At 47.1% G+C, this 26,139-nt stretch overlaps 1 protein-coding gene across 3 annotated transcripts in view; it reads left to right on the top strand.

Annotated features, from left to right (window-relative positions):
• CELF3 (CUGBP Elav-like family member 3) overlaps window positions 1-26,139 on the top strand; it is a 33,626-nt gene that overhangs the window by 2,285 nt on the left and 5,202 nt on the right. Inside the window, exons 3-10 of one of the 3 annotated variants that reach the window (XR_010190323.1) lie at window positions 323-402; window positions 3,033-3,188; window positions 4,737-4,887; window positions 11,111-11,431; window positions 11,606-11,704; window positions 11,790-11,933; window positions 12,093-12,229; window positions 19,888-19,974. Coding sequence is in view for 2 of the 3 variants with exons in the window: in XM_063946694.1 (XP_063802764.1) it covers window positions 323-402; window positions 3,033-3,188; window positions 4,737-4,887; window positions 11,111-11,431; window positions 11,606-11,704; window positions 11,790-11,933; window positions 12,093-12,220 (1,079 nt within the window). In the remaining variant the exon portion in view is untranslated. The remainder of the gene's footprint in view (window positions 1-322; window positions 403-3,032; window positions 3,189-4,736; window positions 4,888-11,110; window positions 11,432-11,605; window positions 11,705-11,789; window positions 11,934-12,092; window positions 12,230-19,887; window positions 19,975-26,139) is intronic. The other 2 variants (XM_063946695.1, XM_063946694.1) reach the window with 2 other exon arrangements.

The following is a 26,139-nucleotide window of genomic DNA, read 5'->3' as shown; positions in this document are numbered from 1 at the left end:
GCTGTTTATTTGTCACCCAAATAATGACATGTAATTATTGGTCCAATTAAGCTAATTGATAACTTCCACATGCCTATCTCGTCATTTAGAAGAGTGTCCAAGGGATTCTCGACACTTCTGCCTGACAGTAGATATTTCCCGACCTCTCCCCTGCTCAGGGGGTGCGGACACCCACAGGCGAACCTTCCCTGAGAAAGGAATTGTGGCCTCGCACCTCTCTGAGCGCCCCCCTTAGCAGCAGACCCCCCATGCGTGTGATGGCTGTGCTGTGCTGTATTGCTGTGCTGTCGGTGTGTAGTAATGTGGTATCTCCCATACTTAGGTTGTGCATTTGTGAAGTTTCAGACACACACGGAAGCTCAGGCTGCCATTAATACTCTGCACGGGAGCCGGACCCTGCCGGTAAGACCAGCCGTGTCTCCACTACCTGCCAGCCACGTGTGTTTGTGTGTGTGTGTGTGGGCATCACATGGAATATGCCGTAGGGGTGGGGTGGGGGGGTATATAGAAAATGTAGTGCTCAGGCTTATTCAACTGTCAGTGCAGCCCACCGCTGTATTATGTCAGTGCTGCCCCCCGGTGGCTGACTGTGTGATGTACTGTAACTATTGCCTGGTGATGTCACTGCTCACAGGGCAATAATACAGACCCCCCCGATAGAGACCATGTCTGTGTCACAGTGCTGTAGATGATCCCACCCTGAGATACTCATGTACTCTGTGCTGTGTGATAGGATAGTATACTCTCTGCTGTGTGTGTGTGTGTGTGTGTGTGTGTGTGTGTGTGTGTGTGTGTGTCTGTGTTAGGATGGTATACTCTGTGCTGTGTGTGTGATAGGATGGTATACTCTGTGCCGTGTGTGTGATAGGATGGTATACTCTGTGCTGTGTGTGTGATAGGATAGTATAGTGTGTGTGTGTGTGTGTGTGTGTGTGTGTGTGTGTGTGTGTGTGTGTGTGATAGGATGGTATACTCTGTGCTGTGTGTGTGATAGGATAGTATACTCTGTGCTGTGTGTGATAGGATGGTATACTCTGCGCTGTGTGTGTGATAGGATGGTATACTCTGTGCTGTGTGTGATAGGATGGTATACTCTGCGCTGTGTGTGTGATAGGATAGAATACTCTGTGCTGTGTGTGTGTGTGTGATAGGATGGTATACTCTGTGCTGTGTGTGTGATAGGATAGTATACTCTGTGCTGTGTGTGATAGGATGGTATACTCTGTGCTGTGTGTGTGTGTGTGTGTGTGTGTGTGTGTGTGTGTGTGTGTGTGTGTGTGTGTGTGTGTGTGTGTGTGTGTGTGTGTGATCGGATGGTATACTCTGTGCTGTGTGTGATAGGATGGTATACTCTGTGCTGGTTGTGATAGGATAGTATACTCTGTGCTGTGTGTGATAGGATAGTATACTCTGTGCTGTTTGTGATATGATGGTATACTCTGTGCTGTGTATGTGTGTGTGTGTGTGTGTGTGTGTGTGTGTGTGTGTGTGTGTGTGTGTGTGTGTGTGTGTGTGTGTGTGTGTGTGACAGGATGGTATACTCTGTGCTGGGTATGATATGCTATACTCTATGTTGGGTGATATTTGGTGGTATACTCTGTGCTGGGTGTGATATGATGGTATACTCTGTGCTGGGTGTGATATGATGGTATACTCTGCTGTATATAATATGGTGGTATACTCTGTGCTGTGTATAATATGGTGGTATACTCTGCTGTGTGTAATATGAAGGTATCCTCTGTGCTGGGTGTGATATGACAATATACTCAGTGCTGTGTATAATATGTTGGTATACTCTGTGCTGTGTATAATATGGTGGTATACTCTGTGCTGTGTATAATACGGTGGTATACTCTGTGCTGTGTGTTGTATGATGGTATACTCTGTGCTGTGTATAATATGGTGGTATACTCTGTGATGTGTGTTATATGGTGGTATACTCTGTGCTGTGTATAATATGGTGGTATACTCTGCTGTGTGTAATATGAAGGTATCCTCTGTGCTGGGTGTGATATGACAATATACTCCGTGCTGTGTATAATATGTTGGTATACTCTGTGCTGTGTATAATATGGTGGTATACTCTGTGCTGTGTATAATACGGTGGTATACTCTGTGCTGTGTGTTATATGATGGTATACTCTGTGCTGTGTATAATATGGTGGTATACTCTGTGATGTGTGTTATATGATGGTATACTCTGTGCTGTGTATAATATGGTGGTATACTCTGTGCTGTGTCTTATATGATGGTATGCTCTGTGCTGTGTGTTATATGATGGTATACTCTGTGCTGTGTGTTATATGATGGTATACTCTGTGCTGTGTATAATATGGTGGTATACTCTGTGCTGTGTATAATGGGATCCGGTCTGAAGATTGACAGTGTCTAGGTCGACAATGTTTAGGTCGACCACTGTAGGTCGACAGTCACTAGGTCGACATGGATGTAAGGTCGACAGGGTTTCTAGGTCGACATGTGCTAGGTCAACAGGTCTAAAGGTCGACATGAGTTTTTCAATTTTTTTTATTTTTTTTATTTTTTCATACTTAACGATCCACGTGGACTACGATTGGAACGGTAAAGTGTGCCGAGCGAAGCGGTAGCGGAGCGAAGGCACCATACCTTTAGACCGGTCGACCTAGCACATGTCGACCTAGAAACCCTGTCGACCTTCCATCCATGTCGACCTAGTGACTGTCGACCTATAGTGGTCGACCTAAACATTGTCGACCTAGACACTGTCGATTTGATGAACCGCACCCGTGTATAATATGGTGGTATACTCTGTGCTGTGTATAATATGGTGGTATACTCTGTGCTGTGTGTTATATGATGGTATACTCTCTGCTGTATATAATATGGTGGTATACTCTGTGCTGTGTATAATATGGTGGTATACTCTGTGCTGTGTTTTATATGATGGTATACTCTGCTGGATGTGTAATATGGCGGTATACTCTGTGCTGTGTGTAATATGGCGGTATACTCTGTGCTGAGTGTGATATGACAATATACTCTGTGCTGTACAGGGAGCCTCCTCCAGTCTGGTAGTAAAGTTTGCAGACACGGAGAAGGAGCGAGGACTCCGCAGGATGCAGCAAGTAGCCAATCAGCTTGGGATGTTCAGTCCGATCGCCCTCCAGTTTGGAGCGTATAGCGCCTATACACAGGCAGTAAGTGACCAGGTGAATTCAGCGCCCTCTTTTTATCCTCAATTATCTGTGTATGACATCATCATTGTGACATCACTGATCATCACATGCTCAGAACTTACATCATTGTCTGACATCTGCACCGTAAAGTGACATCATCGCTCCCTAATAGTCTGACCTCACCGCTCCCTAATAGCCTGACCTCACCGCTCCCTAATAGCCTGACCTCACCGCTCCCTAATAGCCTGACCTCACCGCTCCGTAATAGCCTGACCTCACCGCTCCCTAATAGCCTGACCTCACCGCTCCGTAATAGTCTGACCTCACCGCTCCCTAATAGTCTAACCTCACCGCTTCCTAGTAGTCTGACCTCACCGCTCCCTAATAGTCTCACCTCAACGCTCCCTAATAGCCTGACCTCACCGCTCCCTAGTAGTGTTACCTCACTGCTCCCTAATAGTCCGACCTCACCGCTCCCTAATAGTTTAACCTCACTTATCCCTAATAGTCCAACCTCACCGCTCCCTAATAGTCTGACCTCAGTGATCCCTAATAGTCTGACCTCAGTGATCCCTAATAGTCCGACCTCACCGCTCCCTAATAGTTTAACCTCACTTATCCCTAATAGTCCAACCTCACCGCTCCCTAATAGTCTGACCTCAGTGATCCCTAATAGTCTGACCTCAGTGATCCCTAATAGTCCGACCTCACCGCTCCCTAATAGTTTAACCTCACTTATCCCTAATAGTCCAACCTCACCGCTCCCTAATCGTCTGACCTCACTGCTCCCTAATAGTCTGACTTCAGTGCTCCCTAATAGTCTGACCTCACCACTCCCTAATAGTCTGACCTCACCGCTCCCTAATAGTCTGACCTCACCGCTCCCTAGTAGTCTGACCTCACCGCTCCCTAATAGTCTGACCTCACCGCTCCCTAATAGTCTGACCTCACCGCTCCCTAATAGTCTGACCTCACCGTTCCCTAATAGCCTGACCTCACCGCTCCCTAATAGTCTGACCTCACCGCTCCCTAATAGCCTGACCTCACTTCTCCCTAATAGTCTGACCTCACCGTTCCCTAATAGCCTGACCTCACCGCTCCCTAATCGTCTGACCTCACCGCTCCCTAATAGTCTTACCTCACCGCTCCCTAGAAGTCTGACCTCACCGCTCCCTAATAGTCTGACCTCACCGCTCCCTAATAGTCTGACCTCACTGCTCCCTAATAGTCTGACCTCACTGCTCCCTAATAGTCTGACCTCACCGCTCCCTAATAGTCTGACCTCACCGCTCCTTAATAGTCTGACCTCACCGCTCCCTAATAGCCTGACCTCACCGCTCCTTAATAGTCTGACCTCACCGCTCCCTAATAGTCTGACCTCACCGCTACCTAATAGTCTGACCTCACTGCTCCCTAATAGTCTGACCTCACCGCTCCCTAATAGTCTGACCTCACCGCTCCCTAATAGTCTGACCTCACCGCTCCCTTCATCCGCTTATGTCTGCTGTCCACCTTGTGTTGTCTCCTCCATAGTGACTGTGCAGTTGTGTAACACTCCTTCTGTCCTTCTGTCCCCCGCAGTTGATGCAGCAGCAGGCCGCCCTGGTGGCCGCGCACAGTGCTTACCTCAACCCAATGGCCACAATGGCTGCCGTCCAGATGCAACAAATGGCGACAATCAACCCCAATGGAATCATAGCCACTCCGATTACCCCCATTACTTCCTCTTCAGGTGACACAAAGCTTTACACAACTTAGCACTCGAGAAAACTGATTGTGGAGAGAGTACGACAGAGGAGACTGCTGATTATAGAGAGAGTAGGACAGATGGGAGAGCTCTGAGTATAGAGAGAGTAGGACAGATGGGAGAGTTCTGAGTATAGAGAGAGTAGGACAGAGAAGAAAGTTCTGATTATAGAGAGAGTAGCACAGATGGAAGAGTTATGAGTATAGAGAGAGTAGGACAGATGGGAGAGTTATGAGTATAGAGAGAGTAGGACAGATGGGAGAGTTGAGTATAGAGAGAGTAGGACAGATGGGAGAGTTATGAGTATAGAGAGAGTAGGACAGATGGGAGAGCTCTGAGTATAGAGAGAGTAGCACAGATGGGAGAGTTCTGAGTATAGAGAGAGTAGGACAGATGGGAGAGTGCTGAGTATAGAGAGGAGTAGCACAGATGGGAGAGTTCGGAGTATAGAGAGAGTAGGACAGATGGGAGAGTTCTGAGTATAGAGAGAGTAGCACAGATGGGAGAGTTCTGAGTATAGAGAGAGTAGGACAGATGGGAGAGTTCTGAGTATAGAGACAGTAGCACAGATGGGAGAGTTCTGAGTATAGAGAGAGTAGGACAGATGGGAGAGTTCTGAGTATAGAGAGAGTAGGACAGATGGGAGAGTTCTGATTATAGAGAGAGTAGCACAGATGGAAGAGTTATGAGTATAGAGAGAGTAGGACAGAGAAGAAAGTTCTGATTATAGAGAGAGTAGCACAGATGGAAGAGTTATGAGTATAGAGAGAGTAGGACAGATGGGAGAGTTATGAGTATAGAGAGAGTAGGACAGATGGGAGAGTTATGAGTATAGAGAGAGTAGGACAGGTGGGAGAGTTCTGAGTATAGAGAGAGTAGGGCAGATGGGAGAGTTCTGAGTATAGAGAGAGTAGGACAGATGGGAGAGTTCTGAGTATAGAGAGAGTAGGACAGATGGGAGAGCTCTGAGTATAGAGAGAGTAGCACAGATGGGAGAGTTCTGAGTATAGAGAGAGTAGGACAGTTGGGAGAGCTCTGAGTATAGAGAGAGTAGGACAGATGGAAGAGTTCTGAGTATAGAGAGAGTAGGACAGTTGGGAGAGCTCTGAGTATAGAGAGAGTAGGACAGATGGGAGAGTTCTGAGTATAGAGAGAGTAGGGCAGATGGGAGAGTTCTGAGTATAGAGAGAGTAGCACAGATGAAAGAGTTCTGAGTATAAAGAGAGTAGGAGAGATGGGAGAGCTCTGAGTATAGAGAGAGTAGGACAGATGGGAGAGTTCTGAGTATAGAGAGAGTAGCACAGATGGGAGAGTTATGAGTATAGAGAGAGTAGGACAGATGGGAGAGCTCTGAGTATAGAGAGAGTAGGACAGATGGGAGAGTTCTGAGTATAGAGAGAGTAGCACAGATGGGAGAGTTCTGAGTATAGAGAGAGTAGCACAGATGGGAGAGTTATGAGTATAGAGAGAGTAGGACAGATGGGAGAGTGCTGAGTATAGAGAGAGTAGGACAGATGGGAGAGTGCTGAGTACAGAGAGAGTAGCACAGATGGGAGAGCTCTGAGTATAGAGAGAGTAGGACAGATGGGAGAGTTCTGAGTATAGAGAGAGTAGCACAGATGGGAGAGTTGAGTATAGAGAGAGTAGGACAGATGGGAGAGTGCTGAGTATAGAGAGAGTAGCACAGATGGGAGAGTTCTGAGTATAGAGAGAGTAGCACAGATGGGAGAGTTCTGAGTATAGAGAGAGTAGGACAGATGGGAGAGTTCTGAGTATAGAGAGAGTAGGGCAGATTGGAGAGTTCTGAGTATAGAGAGAGTAGGACAGAGAAGAAAGTTCTGAGTATAGAGAGAGTAGGACAGATGGGAGAGTTATGAGTATAGAGAGAGTAGGACAGATGGGAGAGTGCTGAGTATAGAGAGAGTAGCACAGATGGGAGAGTTCTGAGTATAGAGAGAGTAGCACAGATGGGAGAGTTCTGAGTATAGAGAGAGTAGGACAGATGGGAGAGTTCTGAGTATAGAGAGAGTAGGGCAGATTGGAGAGTTCTGAGTATAGAGAGAGTAGGACAGAGAAGAAAGTTCTGAGTATAGAGAGAGTAGGACAGATGGGAGAGTTATGAGTATAGAGAGAGTTGCACAGATGGGAGAGTTCTGAGTATAGAGAGAGTAGCACAGATGGGAGAGTTCTGAGTATAGAGAGAGTAGGACAGATGGGTGAGTTCTGAGTATAGAGAGAGTAGGACAGAGAAGAAAGTTCTGAGTATAGAGAGAGTAGGACAGATGGGAGAGTTGAGTATAGAGAGAGTAGGACAGATGGGAGAGTTATAAGTATAGAGAGAGTAGGACAGATGGGAGAGCTCTGAGTATAGAGAGTAGGACAGATGGGAGAGCTCTGAGTATAGAGAGAGTAGGACAGATGGGTGAGTTCTGAGTATAGAGAGAGTAGGACAGAGAAGAAAGTTCTGAGTAGAGAGAGAGTAGCACAGATGGGAGAGTTATGAGTATAGAGAGAGTAGGACAGATGGGAGAGTTCTGAGTATAGAGAGAGTAGCACAGATGGGAGAGTTCTGAGTATAGAGAGAGTAGGACAAATGGGTGAGTTATGAGTATAGAGAGAGTAGGACAGAGAAGAAAGTTCTGAGTATAGAGAGAGTAGGACAGATGGGAGAGTTCTGAGCATAGAGAGAGTAGGACAGATGGGAGAGTTCTGATTATAGAGAGAGTAGCACAGATGGAAGAGTTATGAGTATAGAGAGAGTAGGACAGAGAAGAAAGTTCTGAGTATAGAGAGAGTAGGACAGATGGGAGAGTTCTGAGCATAGAGAGAGTAGGACAGATGGGAGAGTGCTGAGTATAGAGAGAGTAGCACAGATGGGAGAGTTCTGAGTATAGAGAGAGTAGCACAGATGGGAGAGCTCTGAGTATAGAGAGAGTAGGGCAGATGTGAGAGTTCTGAGTATAGAGAGAGTAGCACAGATGGGAGAGTAGCATAGAGTAGGGATACCTTAGTGCATATAGATTAGTGGAAAGTAGGGATTTCTATGTGCCCATAGATTAGGGATTTCTGTGTGTATATATATATATATTAGAGGAGAGTAGGGATTTCTGGGTGTATATAAGAGGAGAGTAGGGATTTCTGGGTGTATATATATTAGAGAGTGGGGATTTCTGGGTGTATATAAGAGGAGAGTAGGGATTTCTGGGTGTATATATATTAGAGGAGAGAAGGGATTTCTATGTGCAAATAGATTAGGGGTGAGTAGGGATTTCTGGGTGTATATATATATATATATATATATATATATATATATATATATATATATATATTAGAGGAGAGTAGGGATTTCTGGGTGTATATATATATATATATATATATATATATATATTTTAGGAGAGTAGGGATTTATTGGTGTGTGTATATATAGATTAGGGGAGAGAATGGATTTCTGGGTGCACATAGATTAGGGGTGAGTTGGGATTTCTGGGTGTATATGTATATATATATATATATAGCATATGGAGAGGCTCGGCACTCACTTGTGGGTAGCAGATACTTGCTGCGGTGCCATCCAGGGAATAAGTACTCCTGTAACAGTACTTGTTTGTCCCTGAAGACGGGGTTTCCCCGAAACGGCGTAGGACCGATAATAAAAGGCTTTTTGCATCTTTGAAGAGTCTGCTGAGTGCCGCCATTACCAAGTACTATATATATATATATATATATATATATATTAGAGGAGAGTAGGGATTTCTTGGTGTATATATAGATTAGGGGAGAGTAGGGATTTCTGGGTGCACATAGATTAGGGGAGAGTAGGGATTTCTGGGTGTATATATATATTAGGGGAGAGAAGGGATTTCTGGGTGTATATATATTAGGGGAGAGACGGGATTTCTGGGTGTATATATATTAGGGGAGAGACGGGATTTCTGTCTGTATGCAGAGCCGGCCTTAGGCATAGGCAAACTAGGCAAATGCCTAGGGCATTTGGTATGCTTAGGGGCACCAGCAGCTTCTGCTGATTAAAATGATATGCGGCATGCCTATATTCTGTGTGTGACTGCAGCTGTATCTGCATACGAAATGCTACGTTGCAGTGTATTCCTGGAAATCACTGTAATGTAGCATTTCATATGCAGATACAGCCACAGTCGCACACAGAATATAGGCATGCTGCATATCATTTTAATCAGCAGAAGCTGCTTGTGCATCCTAGCCACATAGTAATGCAAATAAGATGCATTTTCAGAAACAAAAGGCGCCAGACGTTAGCAGAGCTGCCAGATGACTCATGCCAGCATCTCCTGCAGAACTAGCGGCGGTGCTAGGGTGCACCAGCCAAAATCTTGCCTAGGGCATCATATTGGTTAGGGCCGGCTCTGTCTGTATGTATATTAGGGGAGAGTAGGGATTTCTGGCTGTATATATATTAGGGGAGATGTAGGTATTTCTGGGTGTATATATATATTAGGGCAGAGTATGGATTTCTGGATGTATATTAAATTAGGGGAGATGTAGGGATTTCTGCCGGTATATATTTTGGGGGAGATTAAGGATTTCTGGGTGCACATAGATTAGGGGAGAGTAGGGATTTCTGGGTGTATATATATTAGGGGAGAGTAGGGATTTCAGGGTGTACATATAGATTAGGGGAGATGGAGGGCTTTCTGGGTGTATATATATATTAGGGGAGAGTAGGGATTTCTGGGTGTATATAGATTAGGGGAGAGTAGGGATTTCTGGGTGCATACAGATTAGGGGAGAGTAGGGATTTCTAGGTGTATATATAGTAGGGGAGAGTAGGGATTTCTGGGTGTACATATAGATTAGGGGAGAGTAGGGATTGCAGGGTGTACATATATATTAGGGGAGAGTAGGGATGTCTGGGTGCATACAGATTAGGGGATAGTAGGGCTTTCAGGGTGCACATAAATTAGGGGAGAGTAGGGATTTCTAGGTGTGTATGTGTATATATATATATATATATATATATATATATAATAGGGGAGAGTAGGGATTTCTGGGTGTACATATAGATTAGGGGAGAGTAGGGATTGCATGGTGTACATATATATTAGGGGAGAGTAGGGATTTCTGGGTGTACATATAGATTAGGGGAGAGTAGGGATTTCTGGGTGTACATACAGATTAGGGGAGAGTAGGGATTTCTAGGTGTACATACAGATTAGGGGAGAGTAGGGATTGCAGGGTGCATATAGATTAGGGGAGAGTAGGGATTTCTGGGTGTACATATAGATTAGGGGAGAGTAGGGATTGCATGGTGTACATATATATTAGGGGAGAGTAGGGATTTCTGGGTGTACATATAGATTAGGGGAGAGTAGGGATTGCATGGTGTACATATATATTAGGGGAGAGTAGGGATTTCTGGGTGTACATATAGATTAGGGGAGAGTAGGGATTTCTGGGTGTACATACAGATTAGGGGAGAGTAGGGATTTCTAGGTGTACATATAGATTAGGGGAGAGTAGGGATTGCAGGGTGCATATAGATTAGGGGAGAGTAGGGATTTCTGGGTGCATATAGATTAGGGGAGAGTAGGGATTTCTGGGTGTGCATATAGATTAGGGGAGAGTAGGGATTTCTAGGTGTACATATAGATTAGGGGAGAGTAGGGATTTCTAGGTGTACATATATATTAGGGGAGAGTAGGGATTTCTAGGTGTACATATAGATTAGGGGAGAGTAGGGATTTCTAGGTGTACATACAGATTAGGGGAGAGTAGGGATTTCTAGGTGTACATACAGATTAGGGGAGAGTAGGGATTTCTAGGTGTACATATAGATTAGGGGAGATGTAGGGATTTCTAGGTGTACATATAGATTAGGAGAGAGTAGGGATTTCTAGGTGCATACAGATTAGGGGAGAGTAGGGATCTGTGTGTATATATAGATTAGGGGAGAGTAGGGATCTGTGTATATATAGATTAGGGGAGAGTAGGGATCTGTGTGTATATATAGATTAGGGATCTGTGTATATACAGATTAGGGGAGAGTAGGGATCTGTGTGTATATACAGATTAGGGGAGAGTAGGGATCTGTGTGTATATAGATTTGGAGGGATTTCTGGTATTACAGAACGTTTCCTGATAGGAGCATATTATAGTGTATATATTGTGATATTAGTAGAATAGAGGCATACGGTGACATCACCTCACAATGCTACCTCTATGGTCTGTGCAGGTACCAGTACACCCCCCACACTCGCTGCCACGCCAGTATCTGCCATCCCTGCCACACTGGGTGTGAATGGCTACAGCGCAGTACCCACCCAGAGCAGCGTACAGCCCACCTCTGAGGCAATCTACACCAACGGGTTACACCCATACCCAGGTAATACTGGTATGTGTAGTATCTCAGTGCCATGTGCAGACATACAGCACCTGTGCGCCAGTCACAGACCTCCTAACGGTGTCACTCACTGTCCTTCTCCCTCAGCACAGAGCCCCGTTACCCAGCTTGATCCGCTACAACAAGCCTATGCGGGCATGCAGCATTACACAGGTACGTCTGGGGGAGACCCGCCATGGGGTATAGGCAATACCAGAGGGCTCCGGGAGGCGGGGGGCTGCAAGGCTATTGGCCAGATAAATGAATAAGAAGGTTAAGGCATGCTGGAGCACATATAACCAGGGGCAGGTACGGTGCTATTATCTCTTGTCTCTGCCCGCTTTACAGCTGCTTACCCTGCGGCATATGGACTGGTGAGCCCGGCGTTTACCCAGCATCCACAGCTGTTACAGCAACAGCCTCCACAACAGCAGCAACAGAGAGAGGGTGAGTGACGCCCCTTTCCTCACCCACAGACTCCAAAACCACCGCTCTGTTCTTCATGTGACGTCACTGTGTCCCTTTGTCCCAGGTCCGGAGGGCTGCAACATATTTATCTACCACCTGCCCCAGGAATTCACAGATTCCGAGATTCTGCAGATGTTCCTCCCGTTCGGAAATGTCATCTCCGCCAAAGTGTTTGTAGACAGAGCCACCAATCAGAGCAAGTGTTTCGGTGAGTGTGACCTCTGACCTGCCCTTGGCGCAGGCCACCCCACTAGTGTCAGTGTGGCCGCGGTGATGCCTCGTAGGCTTTGTCCACATGACTAGTGAGCTGTAGTAGAGAGATGCTCCCAGGCGTTCCTTGACCTCTTTTCTCATCATTGTCCCACAGGCTTTGTAAGCTTTGACAATCCCGGCAGTGCCCAGGCTGCTATTCAGGCCATGAATGGTTTCCAGATTGGTATGAAGAGGCTGAAAGTACAACTAAAGCGACCAAAAGATGCTAACCGACCGTACTGAGGGGTTCAGGTGGGTACCAGTCATGGCCAGCCGCCCTAGGCCCTGTCTTGGGGCAGTCAGCAGCAACATACAGACCAGATTCAGGCAGCGGCCAGGACTTGCCGCTCGGTAGAACAGAGCGAGCCGTATTGTTTAACACATTTTCCGGGCCAAAGGGTCACAATCATGACAAGATTTGGGGGTTAGGCAAAATTATAATGTAGCACTGAGCACCCCCCTTCTCCTTCTCCCCTCCACCCACACCAGTAGACACCTATACATCTGCTGGGATATCTTCTGAAGGTGCTTGCTGTGAGGAGCCTGGTAAGTGCTCCTTGTTGTCACGATGTGAGTGTGGTCTTCGTTCACCCTGTATGTGTCCTATCTGTCTCCTGGATTGTCAGTCTCTGTTCTCATGGCCAACTGTCTTCATTTTGGTATCATTATTACATTTCCAGTGGACAAAGGAAAGAGGAGAGACCAATGTCGTTAGGAAGCCTAGGACCCTCCAAAGTGGTCTGTTGATCTTACTAGGTGCAACGACCTCCTGCTACCAGCGATCCTCTAGAACTTATGATGCTAGAACTTCATGGTCTCTTGAGGGGTAACAGCCTAGAACTCTTAATTAAATACAATCACCCCAGAACTGTGAATCTAGAACATAGCATTATTATCTTTATGGTGACTCCTAATCTAGAACATCGCAGGTCGATGCAGTGGGCTCTTACATTCCAGAAGCCCAGAACATTGCATATTAAACTCTTTCTGAAAGATGAACTTGTTTATCCATGAAAAGCGATCTGATTAGATCCCATAATCCTAGAACATAGGCCCTTGTGATGACTATGGGGCATGACGATAGATGGGCCCTTTTGTCTGAGAAATTGGGAACCTAGAACATATGATCTAGTGCTGCCACAAAGTACTGTGAGCCAAGTACATGTGATTTAATTATGTCACCAGGGTCCTACAAGCCTAGAACATTTAATTTAGTGGTGCCGCAAACTGCCATGAGCCTAATGCATGGGATTTAGTGATGTCACGTGGGTTTTACCAGCCCAGAGCAAATTATCTAGTGATGTCGCAAAGTACCTTGAGCCTTGTACATGTGATCTAGTGATGTCACAAAGTACCTTGAGCCTAGTACATGTGATCTAGTGATGTCGCCAGGGTTCTTTGAGCTTAGAACATATTATCTAGGGATGCCACAAAGTACAGTGAGCCTAGTACATGTGATCTAGTGATGTCACACAGTACTATGAGCCAAATACATGTGAGTGAGTGATGTCGCCAGGGTTCTATGAGCCTAGAATTTATTATCTAGGGATGCCACAAAGTACTATAGGTCTAGTACATGTGATATAGTGATGTCTCCAGAATTCTACGAGCCTAGAACATATGATCTAGTGGTGCCACAGAGTACTATAGGTCTAGTACGTGTGATCTAGTGATGTCACCAGGGTTCTACGAGCCAAGAACATGTGATCTAGTGGTGCCACAAAGTACTATAGGCCTAGTACATGTGATCTAGTCATGTCACCAGGGTTCTACGAGCCTAGAACATATGATCTAGCGATGTCACAAAGTACTATAGGTCTAGTACATGTGATCTAGTGATGTCACCAGGGTTCTACGAGTCTAGAACATATGATGTAGTGGTGCCACAGAGTACTATAGGTCTAGTACGTGTGATCTAGTGATGTCACCAGGGTTCTACGAGCCAAGAACATGTGATCTAGTGGTGCCACAAAGTACTATAGGCCTAGTACATGTGATCTAGTCATGTCACCAGGGTTCTACATACCAAGAACATGTGATCTTACGATCTGTTTTACCTAAGACAACAAATACTTTAGGGTTTGTGCACCGTGTGTAGGCTATTCCAGGATTAGACCTCAGCAGTGTGCCTAGCACCCACCTAAACTGTGGATCTCGCAGGATGACAATAAGCTGTTGTAGTGAATATAGTGTATACTAAATACAACACTGTTTTTCTCTTCTGATATCAGCACAAATGTGGTTAATATTATAATATAATAATTCTAATTAATAGCATACACAAGTAACAATATACAACATAACGTCTAAATATTGGCGTTTTCCAGACCTTACGCTAGACAGAAGTGGATTATTCTGTATAGGGATGATTACTGCTAATGATTCAGGATTACAGAACAATAGTTCTTTGTGTGTATGAAAATTTTCATTTAGAGGTACATTTATACTGAAAACAATATAAAATATAGCGACAAGCTATATAACACAAATGGAGATTTATAATTAAAAAAATAAGAATTTGCTTACCGATAATTCTATTTCTCATAGTCCGTAGTGGATGTTAGGAACTCCGTAAGGACCATGGGGAATAGCGGCTCCGCAGGAGACTGGGCACAAAAGTAAAGCTTTAGGACTACCTGGTGTGCACTGGCTCCTCCCCCCATGACCCTCCTCCAAGCCTCAGTTAGGATACTGTGCCCGGACGAGCGTACACAATAAGGAAGGATTTATGAATCCCGGGTAAGACTCATACCAGCCACACCGATCACACCGTACAACCTGTGATCTGAATCCAGTTAACAGCATGATAACAGAGGAGCCTCTGGAAAGATGGCTCACAACCACAATAACCCGATTTTTGTAACAATAACTATGTACAAGTATTGCAGACAATCCGCACTTGGGATGGGCGCCCAGCATCCACTACGGACTATGAGAAATAGAATTATCGGTAAGTAAATTCTTATTTTCTCTGACGTCCTAGTGGATGCTGGGAACTCCGTAAGGACCATGGGGATTATACCAAAGCTCCCAAACGGGCGGGAGAGTGCGGATGACTCTGCAGCACCGAATGAGAGAACTCCAGGTCCTCCTCAGCCAGGGTATCAAATTTGTAGAATTTAGCAAACGTGTTTGCCCCTGACCAAGTAGCTGCTCGGCAAAGTTGTAAAGCCGAGACCCCTCGGGCAGCCGCCCAAGATGAGCCCACTTTCCTTGTGGAATGGGCTTTTACAGATTTTGGCTGTGGCAGGCCTGCCACAGAATGTGCAAGCTGAATTGTGCTACAAATCCAACGAGCAATAGTCTGCTTAGAAGCAGGAGCACCCAGCTTGTTGGGTGCATACAGGATAAACAGCGAATCAGATTTTCTGACTCCAGCCGTCCTGGAAACATATATTTTCAGGGCCCTGACTACGTCCAGCAACTTGGAGTCCTCCAAGTCCCTAGTAGCCGCAGGTACCACAATAGGCTGGTTCACGTGAAACGCTGAAAACACCTTAGGGAGAAATTGAGGATGAGTCCTCAATTCCGCCCTGTCTGGAAGATCAGATAAGGGCCTTTACAGGATAAAGCCCCCAATTCTGACACGCGCCTGGCCGAGGCCAGGGCCAACAACATGACCACTTTCCATGTGAGATATTTTAACTCCACAGATTCAAGTGGTTCAAACCAATGTGACTTTAGGAACACCAAAACTACATTGAGATCCCAAGGTGCCACTGGAGGCACAAAAGGAGGCTGTATATGCAGTACCCCTTTTACAAAACGTCTGAACTTCAGGAACTGAAGTTAGTTCTTTCTGGAAGAAAATTGACAGGGCCGAAATTTGAACCTTAATGGACCCCCATTTCAGGCCCATAGACACTCCTGTTTACAGGAAATGCAGGAATCGACCTAGTTGAAAATTCCTCCATCGGGGCCTTACTGGCCTCGCACCCCGCAACATATTTTCGCCAAATGCGGTGATAATGCTTTGCGGTTACATCCTTCCTGGCTTGATCAGGGTAGGGATGACTTCATCCGGAATGCCTTTTTCCTTCAGGATCCGGCGTTCAACCGCCCTGCCGTTAAACGCAGCCGCGGTAAGTCTCGGAATAGACAGGGTCCTTGCTGGAGCAGGTCCCTTCTTAGAGGTAGAGGCCACGGGTCCTCCGTGAGCATCTCTTGAAGTTCCGGGTACCAAGTCCTTCTTGGCCAATCCGGAGCCACGAGTATAGTTCTTACTCCCCTCCGTCTTATAATTCTCAGTACTTTTGGTATGAGAGGAAGAGGAGGGAACACATACACTGACTGGTACACCCACGGTGTTACCAGAGCGTCCACAGCTATTGCCTGAGGGTCCCTTGACCTGGCGCAATACCTGTCCAATTTTTTGTTTAGGCGGGACGCCATCATGTCCACCTTTGGTTTTTCCCAATGGTTTACAATCATGTGGAAGACTTCTGGGTGAATTCCCCACTCTCCCGGGTGGAGGCCGTGCCTGCTGAGGAAGTCTGCTTCCCAGTTGTCCACTCCCGGAATGAATACTGCTGACAGTGCTATGCCATGATTTTCCGCCCAGCGAAGAATCCTTGCAGCTTCTGCCATTGACTGCTTCTTGTGCCACCCTGTCTGTTTACATGGGTGACTGCCGTGATGTTGTCCGACTGGATCAACACCGACTGACCTTGAAGCAGAGGTCTTGCTAAGCTGAGAGCATTGTAAATGGCCCTTAGCTCCAGGATATTTATGTGAAATGATGTCTCCAGGCTTGACCATAAGCCCTGGAAATTTCTTCCCTGTGTGACTGCTCCCCAGCCTCGCAGGCTGGCATCCGTGGTCACCAGGACCCAGTCCTGAATGCCGACTCTGCGGCCCTCTAGAAGATGAGCACTCTGCAACCACCACAGGAGGGACACCCTTGTCCTTGGTGACCGGGTTATCCGCTGATGCATCTTAAGATGCGACCCGGACCATTTGTCCAGCAGGTCCCACTGGAAAGTTCTTGCGTGGAATCTGCCGAATGGCTTTGCTTCGTAGGAAGCTACCATTTTTCCCAGAACCCTTGTGCATTGATGCACTGAGACTTGGCTCGGTTTTAGGAGGTTCCTGACTAGCTCGGATAACTCCCTGGCTCTCTCCTCCGGGAGAAACACCTTTTTCTGAACTGTGTCCAGAATCATCCCTAGGAACAGAAGACGAGTCGTCGGAACCAGCTGCGATTTTGGAATATTGAGAATCCAATCGTGCTGTCGCAACACTACCTGAGATAGTGCTACACCGACCTCCAACTGTTCCCAGGATCTTACCCTTATCAGGAGATCGTCCAAGTAAGGGATAACTAAAACTCCCTTCCTTCGAAGGAGTATCATCATTTCGGCCATTACCTTGGTAAAGACCCAGGGTGCCGTGGACCATCCAAACGGCAGCGTCTGAAACTGATAGTGACAGTTCTGTACCACAAACCTGAGGTACCCTTGGTGAGAAGGGTAAATTTGGACATGAAGGTAAGCATCCTTGATGTCCAGAGACACCATGTAGTCCCCTTCTCTTGAATTTGAACCTCTGTATGTAAGTGTTCAAAGATTTTAGATTTAAAATCGGTCTCACCGAGCCGTCCGGCTTCGGTACCACAACAGTGTGGAGTAATACCCCTTTCCCTGTTGCAGGAGGGGTACCTTAATTATCACCTGCTGGGAATACAGCTTGTGAATGGCTTCCAACACTGCCTCCCTGTCTGCTTGTAAAGCCCCAGCGTCATGCTGAGGGCTTGGCAGAGGCGTCTTCTTATGTTGAGAGGCGACCTGGGGTAAAAACGTGGATTTCCCAGCTGTTGCCGTGGCCACCAGGTCTGAAAGACCGACCCCAAATAACTCCTCCCCTTTATAAGGCAATACTTCCATATGCCATTTGGAATCCGCATCACCTGACCACTGTCGTGTCCATAACCCTCTTCTGGCAGAAATGGACAGCGCACTTACTCTTGATGCCAGTCGGCAAATATCCCGCTGTGCATCACCCATATATAGAAATGCATCTTTTAAATGCTCTACAGGCAATAATATACTGTCCCTATCTAGGGTATCAATATTTTCAGTCAGGGAATCCGACCACGCCAACCCAGCACTGCACATCCAGGCTGAGGCGATTGCTGGTCGCAGTATAACACCAGTATGTGTGTAAATACATTTTAGGATACCCTCCTGCTTTCTATCAGCAGGATCCTTAAGGGCGGCCATCTCAGGAGAGGGTAGAGCCCTTGTTTTGACAAGCGTATGAGCGCATTATCCCCCCTAGGGGGTGTTTCCCAACGCACCCTAACCTCTGGCGGGAAAGGATATATGCCAATAACTTTTTAGAAATTATCAGTTTTTTTATCGGGGGAAACCCACGCTTCATCACACACCTCATTTAATTTCTCAGATTCAGGAAAACTACAGGTAGTTTTTCCTCACTGAACATAATACCCCTATTGGTGGTACTCGTATTATCAGAAATGTGTAAAACATTTTCCATTGCCTCAATCATGTAACATGTGGCCCTACTGGAAGTCATATTTGTCTCTTCACCGTCGACACTGGAGTCAGTATCCGTGTCGGCGTCTGTATTTGCCATCTGAGGTAACGGGCGCTTTAGAGCCCCTGACGGCCTATGAGACGTCTGGACAGGCACAAGCTGAGTAGCCGGCTGTCTCATGTCAATCACTGTCTTTTGTAAAGAGCTGACACTGTCATGTAATTCCTTCCAGCAGTTCATCCACTCAGGTGTCGACCCCCTAGGGGGTGACATCCCTATTACAGGCAATTTGCTCCGCCTCCACATCATTTTCCTCCTCATACATGTCGACACAAACGTACCGACACACAGCACACACACAGGGAATGCTCTGATAGAGGACAGGACCCCACTAGCCCTTTGGGGAGACAGAGGGAGAGTTTGCCAGCACACACCAGAGCGCTATATATATACAGGGATAACCTTATATAAGTGTTTTTCCCCTTATAGCTGCTGTATTGTTTATACTGCGCCTAATTAGTGCCCCCCTCTCTTTTTTAACCCTTTCTGTAGTGTAGTGACTGCAGGGGAGAGCCAGGGAGCTTCCCTCCAACGGAGCTGTGAGGGAAAATGGCGCCAGTGTGCTGAGGAGATAGGCTCCGTCCCTTTCTCGGCGGCCTTTTCTCCCGTTTTTCAGTGTAATCTGGCAGGGGTTAAAATTCATCCATATAGCCCTGGGGGCTATATGTGATGTATTTTCGCCAGCCAAGGTGTTTTTATTGCTGCTCAGGGCGCCCCCCCCTAGCGCCCTGCACCCTCAGTGACCGAAGTGTGAAGTGTGCTGAGGAGCAATGGCGCACAGCTGCAGTGCTGTGCGCTACCTTGGTGAAGACAGGATGTCTTCTGCCGCCGATTTTCCGGACCTCTTCTTGCTTCTGGCTCTGTAAGGGGGCCGGCGGCGCGGCTCTGGGACCGGACTCCATGGCTGGGCCTGTGTTCGATCCCTCTGGAGCTAATGGTGTCCAGTAGCCTAAGAAGCCCAATCCACTCTGCACGCAGGTGAGTTCGCTTCTTCTCCCCTTAGTCCCTCGATGCAGTGAGCCTGTTGCCAGCAGGTCTCACTGAAAATAAAAAACCTAAAACTAAACTTTTCACTAAGCAGCTCAGGAGAGCCCCTAGTGTGCACCCTTCTCGTTCGGGCACAAAAATCTAACTGAGGCTTGGAGGAGGGTCATGGGGGGAGGAGCCAGTGCACACCAGGTAGTCCTAAAGCTTTACTTTTGTGCCCAGTCTCCTGCGGAGCCGCTATTCCCCATGGTCCTTACGGAGTTCCCAGCATCCACTAGGACGTCAGAGAAAAAAGGATATATTAACCAGATGACCAAAAAAAAAGCTTCTCTTTTTCTGCCGCTTGAAATCCGCCCACCTCGTGCCAGGGCCCAATCAAATCTTGAGACGACTCTGTCGCATTGATGTATACCTAGCGTCCATTGGCTGCCCTGGGACTCGTAGCACCACCCCTTGTAAGTTGCATCTACTGGAATGACCGTGTTGTATTTGAGACTCCTCCCCTAACTACCTTACCCCTCCCTATCCTTCAAGCCCTGCCCCTGAGGAGCAGCTCCAAGGGAGGTCTCGTGGTGTTTAGGATGCATGGAGTGCTGTGAATCTATGGAATTTATGTGCCATGCAAAAATGATTGTCTCTATAGGCTGTTGTAGGCACTGTATAATGGGCAAGTGAGACCTTTTTATCAATGCATCCTCATGTAGCCAACACACATTGCACTACAGGTGTGTCATATGACGGGGTTATGTCAGGAATCATAATAAAAACATATCCAAAAAACAATAGCTAAATGTAAAATGAATGAACAAGAAAAAAATGTAATTAGAAAATCCTGCTTGGCTCTTTCATATTTGTGCTCTTGTCCGCTGTATCAGACTATCTGAGCTGTTATAGTCAGCGATAGCAACAGTGACATCATGTAAAGAGAGGAGAGGACGAGAGTTGCCAGAGGTATAGAACAGAAAAACAATAAATGGCACATAAATAAATTCTAAATTTAATTTCCAACCTTGAACGCCGCTTAATTTAAAACATATGTAAATTGCATCATGAGTGATAGATTGCTTTATGCCCTGATACCCTGGCCTGCGGGGTATTTATATGTCACGGATAACATCAGCATTATCTGATCGCTGTAAGGCATGTGACTGGATTATCGGCGCTAATAAAAGAACAGGTGCTGAAGATTAGGGGGTACTATAGAAGGAAATAATAAGAATTTACTTACCGATAATTCTATTTCTCGTAGTCCGTAGTGGATGCTGGGACTTCCGTAAGGACCATGGGGAATAGCGGCTCCGCAGGAGACTGGGCACAAAGTAAAAGCTTTAGGACTAGCTGGTGTGCACTGGCTCCTCCCCCTATGACCCTCCTCCAAGCCTCAGTTAGGATACTGTGCCCGGACGAGCGTACACAATAAGGAAGGATTTTGAATCCCGGGTAAGACTCATACCAGCCACACCAATCACACCGTATAACTTGTGATCTGAACCCAGTTAACAGTATGATAAAACTTAGGAGCTTCTAAAAAGATGGCTCACAACAATAAACAACCCGATTTTTTGTAACAATAACTATATACAAGTATTGCAGACAATCCGCACTTGGGATGGGCGCCCAGCATCCACTACGGACTACGAGAAATAGAATTATCGGTAAGTAAATTCTTATTTTCTCTGACGTCCTAGTGGATGCTGGGACTTCCGTAAGGACCATGGGGATTATACCAAAGCTCCCAAACGGGCGGGAGAGTGCGGATGACTCTGCAGCACCGAATGAGAGAACTCCAGGTCCTCCTTAGCCAGGGTATCGAATTTGTAAAATTTTGCAAACGTGTTTGCCCCTGACCAAGTAGCTGCTCGGCAAAGTTGTAAAGCCGAGACCCCTCGGGCAGCCGCCCAAGATGAGCCCACTTTCCTTGTGGAATGGGCTTTAACAGATTTTGGCTGTGGCAGTCCTGCCACAGAATGTGCAAGCTGAATTGTACTACAAATCCAACGAGCAATCGTCTGCTTAGAAGCAGGAGCACCCAGCTTGTTGGGTGCATACAGGATAAACAGCGAGTCAGATTTTCTGACTCCAGCCGTCCTGGAAACATATATTTTCAGGGCCCTGACTACGTCCAGTAACTTGGAGTCCTCCAAGTCCCTAGTAGCCGCAGGTACCACAATAGGTTGGTTCATGTGAAACGCTGAAACCACCTTAGGGAGAAATTGAGGACGAGTCCTCAATTCTGCCCTGTCTGAATGAAAAATTAGGTAAGGGCTTTTATATGATAAAGCCGCCAATTCTGAGACACGCCTGGCTGAAGCCAGAGCTAACAGCATTACCACTTTCCATGTGAGATATTTCAAGTCCACAGTGGTGAGTGGTTCAAACCAATGTGATTTTAGGAACCCTAAAACTACATTGAGATCCCAAGGTGCCACTGGTGGCACAAAAGGAGGCTGTATATGCAGTACCCCCTTGACAAACGTCTGAACTTCAGGCACTGAAGCCAGTTCTTCCTGGAAGAAGATTGACAGGGCCGAAATTTGAACCTTAATGGATCCTAATTTTAGGCCCATAGACAGTCCTGCTTGCAGGAAATGTAAGAAACGACCCAGTTGAAATTCCTCTGTGGGGGCCTTCTTGGCCTCACACCACGCAACATATTTTCGCCAAATGCGGTGATAATGTTTCGCGGTTACATCCTTCCTGGCTTTGATCAGAGTAGGGATGACTTCATCTGGAATGCCTTTTTCCATCAGGATCCGGCGTTCAACCGCCATGCCGTCAAACGCAGCCGCGGTAAGTCTTGGAACAGACAAGGTCCCTGCTGGAGCAGGTCCTTTCTTAGAGGTAGAGGCCACGGATCCTCCGTGAGCATCTCTTGCAGTTCCGGGTACCAAGTTCTTCTTGGCCAAACCGGAGCCACGATTATAGTTCTTACTCCTCTCTTTCTTATGATTCTCAGTACTTTTGGTATGAGAGGCAGAGGAGGGAACACATACACCGACTGGTACACCCACGGTGTTACCAGAGCATCCACCGCTATTGCCTGAGGGTCCCTTGACCTTGCGCAATATCTGTCCAGTTTTTTGTTGAGACGGGACGCCATCATGTCCACCTTTGGTTTTTCCCAACGGTTTACAATCAGTTGGAAGACTTCGGGGTGAAGTCCCCACTCCCCCGGGTGGAGGTCGTGTCTGCTGAGGAAGTCTGCTTCCCAGTTGTCCACTCCCGGAATGAACACTGCTGACAGTGCTATCACATGATTCTCCGCCCAGCGGAGAATCCTTGCAGCTTCTGCCATTGCCCTCCTGCTTCTTGTGCCGCCCTGTCTGTTGACGTGGGCGACTGCCGTTATGTTGTCCGATTGGATCAATACCGACTGACCCTGAAGCAGAGGCCTTGCTTGACTTAGGGCATTGTAAATGGCAATGGCCCTTAGTTCCAGGATATTTATGTGAAGAGACGTTTCCATGCTTGACCACAAGCCCTGGAAATTTCTTCCCTGTGTGACTGCTCCCCAGCCTCTCAGGCTGGCATCCGTGGTCACCAGCATCCAATCCTGAATGCCGAATCTGCGGCCCTCTAGAAGATGAGCCCTCTGTAACCACCACAGGAGAGACACCCTTGTCCTTGGAGATAGGGTAATCCGCTGATGCATCTGAAGATGCGATCCGGACTGGTTTTAGGAGGTTCCTGACTAGCTCGGATAACTCCCTGGCCTTCTCCTCCGGGAGAAACACCTTTTTCTGGACTGTGTCCAGAATCATCCCCAGGAACAGTAGACGTGTGGTTGGAATCAGCTGTGATTTTGGGATATTTAGAATCCACCCGTGCTGACGTAACACTACCTGAGACAGTGCTACTCCGAACTCTAACTGTTCCCTGGACCTTGCCCTTATCAGGAGATCGTCCAAGTAAGGGATAATTAAGACGCCTTTTCTTCGAAGAAGAATCATCATTTCGGCCATTACCTTGGTAAAGACCCGGGGTGCCGTGGACAATCCAAACGGCAGCGTCTGAAACTGATAATGACAGTCTTGTACCACAAACCTGAGGTACCCTTGGTGAGAAGGGAAGATTGGGACATGAAGATAAGCATCTTTGATGTCCAGAGATACCATATAGTCCCCTTCTTCCAGATTCGCTATCACTGCTCTGAGTGATTCCATCTTGAACTTGAACCTTTTTATGTAAGTGTTCAAGGATTTTAGATTTAAAATTGGTCTCACCGAGCCGTCCGGCTTCGGTACCACAAACAGCGTGGAATAATACCCCTTTCCCTGTTGTAGGAGGGGTACCTTGATTATCACCTGCTGGGAATACAGCTTGTGAATAGCTTCCAATACTGCCTCCCTGTCGGAGGGAGACGTTGGTAGAGCAGACTTCAGGAATCTTCGAGGGGGAGACGTCTCGAATTCCAATTTGTACCCCTGTGATACTACCTGCAGGATCCAGGGGTCCACTTGCGAGTGAGCCCACTGCGCGTTGAAATTTTTGAGACGGGCCCCCACCGTGCCTGAGTCCGCTTGTAAAGCCCAAGCGTCATGCTGAAGACTTGGCAGGAGCGGGGGAGGGCTTCTGCTCCTGGGAAGAGGCTGCCTGGTGCAGTCTTTTTCCTCTTCCTCTGCCCCGGGGCAGAAATGAGTGGCCTTTTGCCCGCTTGTTCTTATGGGAACGAAAGGACTGAGTTTGAAAAGACGGTGTCTTTTTCTGCTGAGAGGTGACCTGGGGTAAAAAAGGTGGACTTTCCAGCCGTTGCCGTGGCCACCAGGTCTGATAGACCGACCCCAAATAACTCCTCCCCTTTATACGGCAATACTTCCATATGTCGTTTGGAATCTGCATCACCTGACCACTGTCGCGTCCATAACGCCCTTCTGGCAGAAATGGACATCGCACTCACTCTTGATGCCAGGGTGCAAATATCCCTCTGTGCATCACGCATATATAGTAATGCATCCTTTAAATGCTCTATAGTTAATAATATACTGTCCCTATCCAGGGTATCAATATTTTCAGTCAGGGAATCCGACCACGCCACTCCAGCGCTGCACATCCAGGCTGAGGCGATTGCTGGTCGCAGTATAACACCAGTATGTGTGTATATACCTTTTAGGATATTTTCCAGCCTTCTATCAGCTGGTTCCTTGAGGGCGGCCGTATCAGGAGACGGTAACGCCACTTGTTTTGATAAGCGTCTGAGCGCCTTATCTACCCTAGGGGGTGTTTCCCAACGTGCCCTAACCTCTGGCGGGAAAGGGTATAGTGCCAATAATTTGTTAGAAATCAGCAGTTTTTTATCGGGGGAAACCCACGCTTTATCACACACCTCATTTAATTCATCTGACTCAGGAAAAACTACTGGTAGTTTTTTTTTCACACCCCACATAATACCCTTTTTTGTGGTACTTGTAGTGTCAGAAATGTTCAATGCCTCCTTCATCGCCGTGATCATGTAACGTGTGGCCCTACTGGACATTACGTTCGTCTCCTCACCGACGACACTGGATTCAGTATCCGTGTCTGGGTCTGTGTCGACCATCTGAGGTAACGGGCGTTTTAGCGCCCCTGACGGTGTCTGAGACGCCTGAATAGGCACTAACTGATTTGCCGGCTGTCTCATGTCGTCAACAGTTTTTTTGCAAAGTGCTGACATTGTCACGTAATTCTTTAAATACAACCATCCAGTCAGGTGTCGACTCCCTAGGGGGTGACATCACTAACACAGGCAATTGCTCTGCTTCCACATCATTTTCCTCCTCATACATGTCGACACAATCGTACCGACACCCAGCACACACACAGGGAATGCTCTGACAGAGGATAGGACCCCACTAGCCCTTTAGGGAGACAGAGGGAGAGTTTGCCAGCACACACCAGAGCGCTATATATATTCAGGGATAACCTTATATAAGTGTTACTCCCTTTATAGCTGCTGTATTATATATTAGCTGCCAATAGTGCCCCCCTCTCTTGTTTTACCCTGTTTCTGTAGTGTAGTCTGCAGGGGGGAGTCAGGGAGCCGTCCTTCCAGCGGAGCTGTGAAAGAAAATGGCGCTTGTGTGCTGAGGAGATAGGCTCCGCCCCCTTCACGGCGGCCTTTTCTCCCGCTTTTTTCTGGAAAACTGGCAGGGGTTAAATGCATCCATATAGCCCAGGAGCTATATGTGATGCATTTCTTTAGCCACATAAGGTTTTTATCAAGTTTTATTGCTTCTCAGGGCGCTCCCCCCCAGCGCCCTGCACCCTCAGTGACCGGAGTGTGAAGTGTGCTGAGAGCAATGGCGCACAGCTGCAGTGCTGTGCGCTACCTTATCTGAAGACAGGAACGTCTTCTGCCGCCGCTTTCTCCGGACCTCTTCGCTCTTCTGGCTCTGTAAGGGGGCCGGCGGCGCGGCTCCGGGACCCATCCAGGCTGAACCTGTGATCGTCCCTCTGGAGCTAATGTCCAGTAGCCAAGAAGCCCAATCCACTCTGCAGTCAGGTGAGTTCGCTTCTTCTCCTCTTAGTCCCGCGCTGCAGTGAGCCTGTTGCCAGCAGGACTCACTGAAAATAAAAAACCTAAGTATACTTTTACTTCTAAGCAGCTCAGGAGAGCCACCTAGATTGCACCCTTCTCGGCCGGG

This window comes from Pseudophryne corroboree, chromosome 12 (genome assembly GCF_028390025.1).
Source record: "Pseudophryne corroboree isolate aPseCor3 chromosome 12, aPseCor3.hap2, whole genome shotgun sequence".
Classification (NCBI taxonomy): domain Eukaryota; kingdom Metazoa; phylum Chordata; class Amphibia; order Anura; family Myobatrachidae; genus Pseudophryne; species Pseudophryne corroboree.
The sequence above is the reverse complement of the archived record's forward strand: the minus strand, read 5'-3'. Positions and strand labels throughout refer to the sequence as shown.